Source organism: Cydia amplana, chromosome Z (assembly GCF_948474715.1).
Source record: "Cydia amplana chromosome Z, ilCydAmpl1.1, whole genome shotgun sequence".
Lineage (NCBI taxonomy): Eukaryota > Metazoa > Arthropoda > Insecta > Lepidoptera > Tortricidae > Cydia > Cydia amplana.
In genome coordinates this window covers 15,356,461-15,369,645 of record NC_086096.1, presented here as the reverse complement: position 1 = coordinate 15,369,645, position 13,185 = coordinate 15,356,461, and the positions used below count along the sequence as shown (strand labels likewise).

The window sequence follows — 13,185 nt, the reverse complement described above, 5'->3', positions numbered from 1 at the left end:
ATGTATTACTTACCTTGGAATCAAAGTAGACGAGCACCTATCCTGGTCGTATCATGTTAATTTTATTTATGAAAAACTTAGAGTCTTATTAGGTTAGTTCTATCACTTAAAATTCAAAGTTCCTATTAGCACACTTAGATGTCTATACATGTCACTTGTAGATTCAATATTGAGTTATGCTCTTGACAGCTATGGGCTCACAACTAAGACCAATATCGATAAACTAGAGACTATGCAGATCAGATTTTTAAAATTACTTGTCAACCATAAAATTAAACTCAAATGTAAAGGTAACTACAGACTACTATTTAAAATTTGCAATATTTTACCAGTTAGTTTAAAACATAAATACTTACTCGCGATCAATAACCATAGCTACCAAGAGTCTAACTCAGCGGATTCCTTAACACCAGTTAATCATACATACATCACAAAGGCTGTGACTACAGGCAAACTATCCGTTCCTAGAATTAATAACTACTACGGGGATAGAACACTTAGAAAAAGAATTCCATACTTACTCAATAGTTTGCCTGAAGCTATAAGACGCGAAAACAAGAAGTCCAAATTTAAATCTATGTTAAAAAAACATTACCATGACACATTGTAGTAATTAATTTACCTACTTTAAGTTACATTAAGTTACATATTAACCAGAGACTGATGACCCCACAGTCAAACTCATTGTTGAGTTTTGCGGGGCTATGATTATAGTTAAGAATATCACTGTACTTTATTAATTAAATAAATAAATAATAATAAAATAACTAAAACTAATATATGAAGGAAACATTTGTTTAAATTACGTTGTTTGGTAACTAATTTAGAAACTTCTCATTCGTAACATGACTCTTACACGCCCATTCTCCCCTTAGTAGTCATTGTAGGTATCTATTTAATTAATACATACTCAGTATTTGTAAATTAATATTTTATTTAAAATGGAAAACCATGCAAAAATATTATAAATAACGCTATTATAATAATAGTCTAGTTAGTTTACGGAATATGATATTTCATCGAACATAAAATAATACATAATTTTTTTTTATAACTAGGTACAATGCTTATAAATTTAATTTGATGAATTTTTGTATACTTTTGCGTTGTTTAATTCAGACTATACCAATAGGTAATAGTTATTTGTTTTACAAGAAGCAAAGTTGTAATTTAACCCCTCGTGCAAATATACCCGAACAAGCGAAAGTTTCTAGAATTGAACCACGAGCGTAGCTAATTAAGCAAACAAGCGGGTTAAAAAACTTTGCCACCGAGTGTAACACAAAAATATTCACCACACCAACGCGAGGAATATACTACCTGTAAAACATTACTAATCATTCAAATGAACGCTATGAATATTTATCATCCAATAACATAACTTGTAGCTTAATTCTACCAACTCAACATTTGCATCGATTACTTTGCCACTCTCATAGATAAAATGCACAACTTTCACATCACTTTAGGTATGAAGAATAAAGAGAGCCTTTACGAGCTGGTGTGGTGAGTCTTTCTTTACCCAAATATCTGCCAATAACATAATAAGTACATACCATATCTTTCTGACTACGGAAAGCGTCACATTATAGTAAGATTTTATTCAATTGCATATGTACATAAAAAGACTGATACTCTAATAATTAGAGTATCACTCTAATAGTAAAAAAAAACATACTGCAATAAAGTATGAATTAAATGAGGACTGACAATGAACATATTATATTATTATAATATTTAGTATACTCTACATAGAAACGGCAGCCACTATCCACTACGCAGTAACCGCATAGACCAGGATCTCTATAAGAGTGTCGTATGCATAATTGTTAGACCGCAGTTTGACTGTAAGATGCTCATAAAATAGTAATAGTCGTCGGTTTTCTCTATATTAGGCGTATTTTGATCCATAGTATTATTTTTGGCCATTTCGTCTTCCAATAATTTGAGCTTCTTTTTCTCAATTTCTAAATACTCAGCTCGAATGTCATTTGGTGTAGTTCGTTTATTGGAGGGGCGTGGGGTTTCTGTTTGCGCTGAGCGTGCAGGCGATACGGTTCGTGGCCGAGGTGGCTGCGGTCCTGATGACACAGGCGATACGTTTTCTCTCCAAGGTGATGCTGAAGGTGTTGACGGAGATTGTGCTTCTGATAGGGTTGACACATCCAAGTCTTCGTCTTCATTTTCGTTGAGATTGGAATCTCCTGCCACCGGCATTATATCATCTTTCAAAAACGACATCGAAATAAAATATTACCATTGCGAAGTGAAGTCGTCGCCAGTGCCTGGGTCCCCTGAGTGCGAAGTTGATATTTTTTTTAATTCTTTCCGATAGGTACCTCAAATAGGACCGTCGAAAACAGCTCCGTCAAACTATTCTATATATCACGGTATATGTTATAGCAGCTTATTTTAATACGAATAAGTTATTAAAAATAAAAATTAATTAAAACCATTAGAATCTCGAAGGCTATGAACATTTTATAGGGGATTTTCAAGAGGGTGGTGGGGGGAACGGCACCACTTTTCAGCCCGCCAACATCAGGTTTCTTGTAGCCCAGGAGACCTACTACAAGGATCAGAAGTCAAAATGCGGTCTAACAATTATGCATTAGACACTCTTCTAGAGATCCTGGTCTAGCACAGCAAAACTGGCGACCGGCCTCGTACGACCTCTCATTCGCACTTGCAGGAATGAAAGGGACAGTAAACGACCCCGGCCGCTGGTTAGGTTCGCGGATACGGTAGTAAAACAACCTTACCTGACATATAAAATACAACCTTCGCCAAAAACATTGAGCATCTATGCGTTGTTCATACAAAAGAGTTCATGTAATTAAATCGGTGTCCTTTATTTGACATTAAATTGCATAAAAATATGAAAAATGCACTTGATGTATCTAATAATTATTTTCAAGCTTTCCAAGTTCATAAGTGTTAAAAGTATAAAGTAATAACTATAATGATTATAGTTAATAATATTTTTATTATGGAATCGACGTAAAAATGTGATCAATATTTTTGACAAAAATAATGACTTAATTTACTATTTAAACCCTTATTCTCAGTCCAAGACACGTCCAATTACAACTATATCATAATAAAAAAAAAGTAGGTTTCGTGTTTTACATTTCCGAGTGTAGTACCCAACCAAACCGTTAAAACCTAGTGTGACTAAGAACTATTTGGTCAAAATAAAATGTATAACTGTAAAGGCTCAGATAGTCGGTGCGATACCTCGCATGCCAGTGTAGTTATATCGCCTACTATTGATATAGAACCAATTCAACCAATCGACTAAATATTGCAATGTAACGAAACTAGTATGTGAGTTTTCGCATACTAAGTCTAAATGAGCCTTGTAATGACGAGGCCGTAGAAATTATGGCGACCTTCACTCGACATGACTTAGCTCCCGTTATTCTACTAGTGATATTTTTATATTTACCAAACAGTAAAGGTAAGAAGAAAGCGCAACTGTTCGTCATCAGAACTTAAGTGACTTCGCAAATAGCGCAACGGTTGCCTGCGTCTTATCGCCATTAAACCGACGGAGTTCCACGATAGCCTGCAACAAAGCAAACACACCTGAAACGTTTATGCACATATTATATTATATATTTTTATACCTATAACTATTTCTAGAAAAAACTAGGGATTGACAAAATGAAATATTATTTCAACACAAAAGTTTAGACAAGACATACGAAAGGTTAATTATATTATCTTGTCCTTTTATAACCTCAAAGGTTTGCCAGACTATATGTTATTTCCATAAAGGCTCTAGTCAAAATAGAAGATAGTACAAAGATATGAAGCTAAGTACCTGCTCTCTCGTGAATCCCAAGGCTACGATTTCCTCCACCTCCGTTTCGCCGAAAGAGTCCGTAGATAAGATCGTCAGGCTGGGGTCACCTATAACTGAACACATTATACTCTCAATACGAACAGACATGCAAACAATTACCTACACTACTGCTCATATCATAAGTACCTATATTCATTAAACCCAGAACCTGGCTGGAGGTGTGGTCGTGCAACTCGTTTTAAATACTGAAAGAGAATCAATTTATAGGTCTACCGTTTAACTGAGGCGGTTCGTAAGAATGTATTGTGGTCACTTGGTGAGCTACGGACGTTTGAAGTCTCGGCCGGCTGTATGAATCAGATTACATATGTGAGCTAACGAAAAATTTACCTTTTATATAAAAGAGATTCTCTTTACATTTTGCAATTGAATCTAATAGAATAGACAAGAGAAGATCCTTCTTGAATCTAGTAAAATTTGTAGATACTTACCTACTATTAATACTATGTTTATTTTGCTGTTATGTTACCGGTCTCTCGAGTGGGCAACACATAATGAGCGAGACTATTTATTACTTAAATCACAAGTTTTCAGAAGAGTTCATTAATAAATTTACATGTTTGCAACAAACTGCTATAGTTACATTCATTTTTTTTAATAAGATTTGTGATCAAGGTCATATTTAATTCTATGAACGGTCTACCGCGATATAATTTTATTGTCTTTCCGTGACCAGAGCTGGTGCAACAGCTGAAACGTCGGATTTAAGGTAAAAACAATGAAATTATATCGCGGTTCATATAATTAAATAATGTTTGTACATACACAAATCTTACGCGAGAGTTTAGTGATTATAAGATAAAAAGTAGATAGCAGACTATCAAATGATCCTTTATTTATTAACTCGTATGTACACACAACAACTAAGAATGAATTGTACGTAATATGAAATGTAATTAGTTTCACCTGTATCCATAGTGTGAGATCACTACAACCATATACCATATGCAGAGTTTTAAATCAAATTACGTTCTAGTAAAGTCGTAGGTACTGATTTTATTATAATTACGATACAGTTGTTATACTTATATAGAGTTAGGACCTAACCTAACTTAACGAACTATTGTTAGAGTGAGCGAACAATCTTTTTTTCTTTATTTAGAAGGCACCAGTTACGTGTTATCAAACCAGTTGTAAAAAGAACGAGTATATACATATACATACATAAGTATCAAACTTAAATAAGTAAAGCCCTATTGTATGTACTAGTAGTAGTGCAGTATTTAGTCTTATTTTATATTTGTCATTATAACGTACGATTTACAAACGTATCGTATTATTTAATTAAGAGTATTTAAAACGTTTAAATAATACATAATATAATTATTTGCAAACGCACAAACGTACAGCCATTTTTAAATATTAAGTAATTTATAGTTGTACCCTGTGGACTAGACTAGGTCTAAACAGTCACCTTAAAAAAACAACGGGTTGCACTCAGGGAGTGCCGGCAGAAGTAAAAACTCAACCACTATTCCAAAATGTCTGCAGCACTATGTATAATTGAGGTTAACGCCATCTAGCGTTATTTCGTCGCATTACTTTAAACCCCTAAGCACATCACTGTTAGTACTCGAGTTATATTAATACCAATTAGAGCGAAACTCACTAGATGGCATTTAAAATAAAGAAAAACTCAATGACATTAAAGTAAGTTTTTCGATCAGGTCACGTGTCCGTCTTACGTCTTACGGTCACGTGACATCTATTACGAGTTTTAACATTTTTTCCCCATCACAAAAAGAGCACAGCGCCGCTAAAGAAGTTTTCACTTCAAAAATTATATTATACAAGAGTTCTTCTAACAAACTGTGCTACTGTAGTCGCCAAGCGGACGGGATAGATAAACAAACAACAAGAAATAGTTTATTCCTCCATTTTAAATAGTCAACCACTTACCGATTCTCTGGCTAGAGGTGTGCGCCGACGTGGAGCCGGCCGCCTGGGCGCCGGCAGACCTCGCTCCCGGACTGTTTCCTGCTGTTTAACAAACCAATCCCACGGTCAATAGTCGTCTCGTCATACACACCACCACTCGTCTACTTGACCTAATATGTGAAACAAATTAAACAGTAATCTACATATGTTTTATTTAGTAGTATGCATAGTGACAATGCATACTAGTCTAATCAATAATTTGTCCTTTTCTACAACATTACCTAATACTACAGACTACATACAGATCTATGTAGAATGTGCAAGACTACCTGTCAAAAAAAACGCGACCAAAATCGGGATGATGTCAAGTGTCGTTGGAAGTATTTATTGGAAGTTAAGTATAATTATGTGATTGTATACATTATATGCTTTTGTAACGGTTAGTCTAAGCATATAATCATTCTAGATCTGTTGGATCTGTGGTAGGTACTACTTGTGGGACTAGATGTAACTAGCTATGCCAAGTTTACCATTTTGACTCTCACTTTAAAAATTTTATGTAGAAATAATGGCTAAATATTAAATTTAACAGATGAACAAATAATATTATATCATAACACATACCGCCCATGACAAACAGAACTCTTACTGTTTTTCACACTACAATTGTTTAAGTATCACTTTTAGAAAGCACACTTCACAAATAACTTTTTAAATTAATACGTCATAAATTGTACATATATTATTTTATTTAAGTACTCAAAAGGCGGCATAACTTATTTATTACTCGTAATAAGTGGTTAAGGCAACTACAAATAAGAAAGAAAGGGCGTCTAAAGTTGTGTTCACATCAATTGTATTAAGAACCTCCATTTTGTAACCAATTAATACAAAATTGGACTGTGCCTTATACTGCTCAGTCGTGAGCTGAACGGGCCTGAACAATTGAGTGAAATACAATGGCTGTTTAATAAGTAGCCGTTCTCGAAAATTGTTTGTCACTGGTAAAAAAAAAAACAAATTGTTGACGTCGTCAGTTTCTTTCGAGTTCAAAACATTTTGTAAGAAAAATTAGACATGAAAAAAGTACCTATCAGCGAGATGGCTGACGTGTTTACTCCTTAACGAACAGCCAAACCAGCTCATTTCTCTGGACCTCGACGTGTAACAGCAAAATTAAAAGAAATACGTTATGATTTGTTGCCGCACCCACTCTATTCGACAGATCTCTCTCTCTCTCTCTCTTTCTCTCTTTGCGGTTATATTAACTTCCAGTTTCCGTTGTAAACTTCCAAACCTGAAGAAGTGACATGGCGGAAAAAAGTTTACATTCAACCTGAGGTCAATGCCATTACAGAGGACTATTTTCAGGACGCTCATTAATCTTATTTTAAGGGCGGCTTGCTGAAACTGGAATACCTACCGTTGATAAATACTTCTATATAAAGGTAAAAGATGATTAAGTAGAAAAATACATTTCCAAAGAACTCTATCTATTTTTATCTGAAGACGGTTATTTTATCAAACAGCCCTCGTACACTGCCTACAGTCGATATTGAGATATGGATAGTTCTCCTCAATATTAAACTGGTTTAAGAATTCTGGTTAGCCTAGTCGCCACCGCATATACAGGACACTTGTCCTGTTGATGGCATTAGGAGCCGACCTAATTTAGTCGGTATAACGTCGTCAAAACCTTACGTCGTCGGCATTTCATCGGTTAGGAAACAAGACATTTTTGTTTCAAATACGTGCAGACTGCCTTTCGTTAGGTATATTTATCTGATCTAATCCCTAGTACATCAAACAATATTTGCAATTTTTATTGGTTTATAAATTGCAATTTTTAGATGTAGTTTAACAAAATTATTTGTAGCAATTTACAGCAAGTTGGTTTATCGTTTGTAAAAATATTGATTTTTTCTTATTTTCCCACCTTTGGACTTTTCAATTGCTTCTTTGACTTGTCTCTCTTCATGGTCGCGCATGGATTGGTTGACTATTTCGTCCTCCGAATTGCCGGACAGGCGGGCACACTCGGGCAGATCAGATTCTGGCAAGAATGGAGTTTCGGTGCCTGTGGTTCCTATGCGAAGTACATTCCTCTCCAAGTCTATATTGCACTGTAAAAATTGGGTATCTTATTAGTCAATTACTTTATTTATACACTAACCACATTACTCAAAGAATCTTGAAATTAATTACAACTACACTCACCTGATGTCTCTTTAACATGTCTAATCCAAGTAGCATATCCATTGGCTGTTCCTCCAAAACTGAGAAAGATGTGGTCAGAAAGTCTTTTTCTATTCTCATTTGCACCATGTGGATGCGGCCTATAATTCTCTGCACTCCGACACCTTTAGCAATGCCTGCCCATCTGTTCACAAAAATATAATACCAATCAATCATTTTGTGATACGCAAAAGACACACTGGACTTGACTAGACTGAAGAAAATCTCTCTCTCTCTCTTTAGCCTGTCTCTACCCATCAGGTGTAGGCCTCCTTCATTTTACTAGAGAAAATAAACATACAATAAACCAAATAACAGGCAGATGATGGCCCTTTTGATTTAATGGCCATGGGTTGTGTCAGAAAAACAGTTAAGAGTTTGTTATGTACTAATAAAAAAAAACATTGCTGGGCACGGGAACATCTGAAGTGCTCCGCGAAATTATTAATAGAACAATCCTTTTCTGACTTCATTCAACATACGCATAAACTTTCAAACAGTTAATGGTTCCTGGCAAAACAATATAATGCTTTGGCTCACCTGGTGTCAACAAGTCGCATGATATTGCATCTTTCTGCACAGGCTGCGGACATGATAGTTGTTTGTGCACCAGAATCTATAAAGGCCTTGACGGGAAAGCTGCAACAATATTATACAATACAATTTTAAATCATTGTAGTCAGTCCGTATGGTTGTCTCAGAGTGTATACTCGCAAAATGTTTGTACAACTTGCCTTAAGATACAACATTCCATCAAAAAACTGAACACAAGTTATAATTATTAACCTTTTTTGTAAGAGTGGCTAACTCAATGACTCCAACGAGCCAAAAATAATCAAGTACCTATATTGGCAATTTGTCAATAGATTTTATCAATAAATGCCTGAATCTGGTGTAATGATAAAAAATAAGCTAAAAAGCTCTAGCATGCTTTAGGATTTATATGATGGTGAGTCACAACAATATATGTAATATACTAACATATATGTACAGTGCCATATTTTATTAAAACACCACTATAAAACAAGGTCACTGTACCTTAATATTGCTGTTTCATTGAAAACAAGTTCTCATGCCAAATTTAAAAATAATCTTATGAATCTGACCAACTAGTATTGTGATTAACTTTTACATTTTATGGTTAGCAAAGTTACATTAGTATGCTATACTTAATAAAGCAATTACTATACCACTTTAAAAAAAAAGCTGTTAATTATTGAATAAGTACATACCTATCTACAATCAACCTAGGATAATTTCATTCATAAATCTTAATAATTAGTCACCGCACCACACCTTGGAATCTACTTGTTGTAGAAATGTATGCAATGCAATTAAATGAAGTTACCAATAACTGTTACAGCTGTTCCGCATTGTAGGGCAGAGTGGCAACTACAGAATGAGATAAAACTCGACAATAACAGCCACATATAGCTTTAAATTCTGTGTTAGTGTTTGCATATTATAACTGTTATTATCACTTAAGTATTACCCATTGACATGGCAGTTGATGTAAAGCATAACCACGGTTCCAAAGGTCTCTGGGTTGTATTCCATAGCCGCTTCCATATTGGCCTCTATGTTTTTTTGTCTGATTTCTTCAGCAATCATTCTCTGGGCTTCTGTGTCAAATGGATCAGAGTTCATCATTCTATAGAGAAAACAAAAACACAACTTAGTATTGCTTTAGGATATAATAATAAAAAAATATATGACTCACAATACCAGTAATTAATAAAGCAGGTAAAGTACTTGCCTAATTCTTTGTTGTTGACGTTCAGTTCTCGCAGACACTTGTTCACGGAGGACACTGGCAAAGGTATCTGTAAAAAAGGAAACATCAAATGTAACTAATGTAAACAGTGACTGTAGCTTAAGCCCCGTCTCCATATCGCGCGGCAAACCATCGAACATTGGCTCACGCGGCAGCCGCGCGCAATCGATACCGGGCTGTCGCGCGAGCCAACTCGACGCGCCAGGTATCCATTGCGCGCGGCTGCCGCGCGAGCCAATGTTTTGACGACCGGTCTGGCCTAGTGGGTAGTGACCCTGCCTGCTAAGCCGATGGTCCTGGGTTCGAATCCCGGTAAGGGCATTTATTTGTGTGATAAACACTAATATTTGTTCCGGAGTCATGGATGTTTTCTATGTATATATGTATTTATCTATATAAGTATGTATATCGTCGCCTAGTAACCATAGTACAAGCTTTGCTTAGTTTGGGGCTAGGTTGATCTGTGTAAGACGTCCTCCAATATTTATTATTATTATTTTTGGTTGGACTGTAGCAAAGGGGGGGCTGGGACTTAGAATTTTTTTTGACAAAGTGGTGTCATTATGACACTATTTTTAAATGATTGTAATGTGTAGATCACGTCAAAATAAGCATATTTTATTAGAAAAACTTTTCTCTAATATAAAAAATGGCCGAGTTAGACGCCTCCAAAGATTGATGTTTTTAAAGGGAGCTGGGACTTGGAAAATTTTCATTGAGAGTGGTGTCATTATGACATATATTTTAAATGATTGTAATGTATAGAACACATCGAAATAAGCAACTTTTACTTGGAAAACATTTTACTAAAACTGAAAATGGCGAAGATAGAGCTCAAGACAGGCCAGGCTTTTAAGGCAGGTCGGTGTAGGTACGACGACGAGCGAAGCGAGGAGGAGTGTTAGGTAGAACTGCGACCTTACAGCGCGCGAGCCGAGCGAGCGAAGCGAGCGTGCCGCGGCAGCGGCCGGCGAAGCGCCAGAACCGACTTTTTTATAATAATAAAATTTGACAAGTCCCAGCTCCCTTTAAAAACATCAATCTTTGGTCGCGTCTAACTCGGTCATTTTTTATTTTAGAGAAAAGTTTTTCCAATAAAAGATGATTATTTTGACGTGATCTATACTTAATCATTTAAAAATAGTGTCATAATGATACCACTCTGTCAAAAAAAATTCTAAGTGCCAGCCCCCCTTTCGTACAGTCTGACCTTATTTTTATTAATGTTCGATGGTTTGCCGCGCGATATGGAGATGGGGCTTTAGATAAGGCTAGCTAAGTATTTTAATAGGTATGTAATTTAGTACCAAGGTTTCCACTAGTAAGTGCATCAGCTAGTCTAGGATTGTTCTGTTTGAGGAGAGCCAGTTGGTCCGGGTTTGCCAGAAACATTTCTCTTATTATACGAGGATCTTCTTCCACGTGTGGGGCCCGGGCTGCCATGGAAGTGCTGGCCGTGCTTGCACCTGCTGGCACTTGGATATTGCTGAAGTCCAGGCTTGCCAGCCCTGTTGGTAAAGCTGTAATACAATATTTGTATTAAACAACTAACTAAACACAAAAATGGTTTTGTTACATGTAATTTGACAGAATCTCTTTATTTTTTAACTTGACAATTTTAATTGGATTTAAATTTGACAATAGATGCCACTGGAATTGTTTATGAATTGTTTTGGAGGGCTTTGTCAATATTGACATAACAGATGACAAAGCAAAATAAATGTCACTATCACACTGGGTGGGTGCATAGTAGTGTATGTGAACAAAAAAGACTTTACCTTGGCTGGAGTCGGTCGCATTGAGTTCAGGCGCGTGCTGCAGCATGTGGAGTAGCACCAGCACATCTCCATCATGTACACCGTGCTCCTTAAGTGATTTCTTGTCGTCTAATAGAGGCTTGCCATTGAAATTCAACGTAATATCTTTAGCTGGAAATCCAGATTCTATTTCGCAAAAAGCCTTGAAATTTTCCAATTCCAAATCCTCCGACACGTCTATGACGAATATTTCGTCGTTTAGAGTAGTAACTGTAACTTTCATTGTCGAATGTGGATACGATGCCGACTTTGCTATGAATCTATTACCAAGTGTACCTACTTTTCAATGCTTAGTTTTCAATATTTATCAATTCTTTTTTAGGAAACTATATACAAATGCATTTTAAATTGTGTTAATATATTATTAAGTTGCCTCAATATCTTTTAAACAACGAAACTATGCACCGCACGAAATTGACGAAATAAAACTTTCTTGCTTGATAAAATAATGTAAATTCATGACGGTGGGTGGGAGGTATTTTTAGTGATGGTGATATTTAGATACGTTACCGGTTTACACAACATTATTATCCTTTTTAACGAATATGAAACAAGTTAAGTTTCTTAAAATTGTCATCAATATTGATCATTGGAAAATACCTTACACTTAGTGGATTTAAAGACCGAAATAGTCAAAATGTAGTTTGTCAAAGGACTGTCTCATTTCAAACATAGACGGAGATAATCATACTATCTTTGTCTTACACTAGTACTAGCACCCAAAACAAAAGAAAAGGATAACTATAGTTTTTTTGGTTCCTATTTACTGACAAATTGGTTTGACCAACTATAGAAAAAAACGAATACTTGGTTTACAGTTTGGCGCTGTGGAGAGGACAGTGCGCACAGAGAGAAACGAGAAGGGACAGGGACGCTACCTATGTAACCTATGTAAACCAACCTACAAGCTACATACCGCTCATGCGGTAGATCAAACCACAACCCTAGATTGTCGTTAAAGATGCGATGCGAGCAGTAATAAAAGACTGGCATCGTCAGGAAAAGTCCTGGAGGAACAACCTCGTGAGCAGTAGGTTTTAACGCTTTTCCCGTTGTAGCTTATACTAGGATCCTGCCGTGCCCAGCCAACAACAGCTGCAGCAATAGGATGAGCTAAGTGCAAGGAATCTGGGCAAGGATCCACTTGCCTCACTGCCTTATAACTTGTAAGGATATTAAACGTAAAGGTTTATCAACAGAAGATGCGGTATCGACGCTTACAAAAACAATTTAAAATCATTTGGTTGAGAAGCGAGCCTGTGTCTGAGTATTTCTTGATTTAGCAAAGGCTTTCAACACAGTTTCCATTCCCATTCTGCTGAAGAACCTGAAAGCATACGGTATCGAGGTAAAATACTGCACTGGTTCAATAGTTACCTGACAAATATAACTCAATGCATCAAAATCGGCAAAGACCTTAGTGACATGAAACCGAAATCGTTTGGTGTACCATAGGGCAGCATTTTAGGACCCACTCTATTTCTCGTACATATAAACGATATCTCGCTTGTCTCAATAAAAAATGCTAACATCTTGTGTTACGTCGACGCATTTATCTCAAGAGACGCATTTACCTCGGTTGACCTTACCTGTCACTTCCATCAAAACTTCAT

The 13,185-nt window shown here is 36.1% G+C and overlaps 1 protein-coding gene across 1 annotated transcript; it reads right to left on the bottom strand.

Moving 5' to 3' along the window:
• Nucleotides 1-3,112: 3,112 nt before the first annotated feature.
• On the bottom strand, nucleotides 3,113-12,018 carry LOC134661201 (protein DDI1 homolog 2). Its single transcript, XM_063517170.1, has 10 exons — nucleotides 11,534-12,018; nucleotides 11,063-11,275; nucleotides 9,738-9,804; nucleotides 9,474-9,665; nucleotides 8,522-8,620; nucleotides 7,964-8,126; nucleotides 7,683-7,869; nucleotides 5,768-5,848; nucleotides 3,827-3,921; nucleotides 3,113-3,568 (listed from the first exon to the last, which is right to left on the bottom strand). The coding sequence occupies exons 1-10, from the start codon at nucleotides 11,793-11,795 to the stop codon at nucleotides 3,488-3,490; spliced, it is 1,440 nt and encodes a 479-aa protein (XP_063373240.1). The 5' UTR covers nucleotides 11,796-12,018; the 3' UTR covers nucleotides 3,113-3,487.
• Nucleotides 12,019-13,185: the final 1,167 nt, after the last annotated feature.

Excerpts from the sequence above, each read along its gene's own strand:
- LOC134661201 (XM_063517170.1), bottom strand. The coding sequence starts at position 11,795 with ATGAAAGTTACAGTTACTACTCTAAACGACGAAATATTCGTCATAGAC. Across the intron at positions 9,666-9,737 it reads CGTCAACAACAAAGAATTAG|CAATACTAAGTTGTGTTTTT; the intron begins GCAAGTACTTTA and ends TATATCCTAAAG. Across the intron at positions 3,569-3,826 it reads TGGGATTCACGAGAGAGCAG|GCTATCGTGGAACTCCGTCG; the intron begins GTACTTAGCTTC and ends GCTTTGTTGCAG.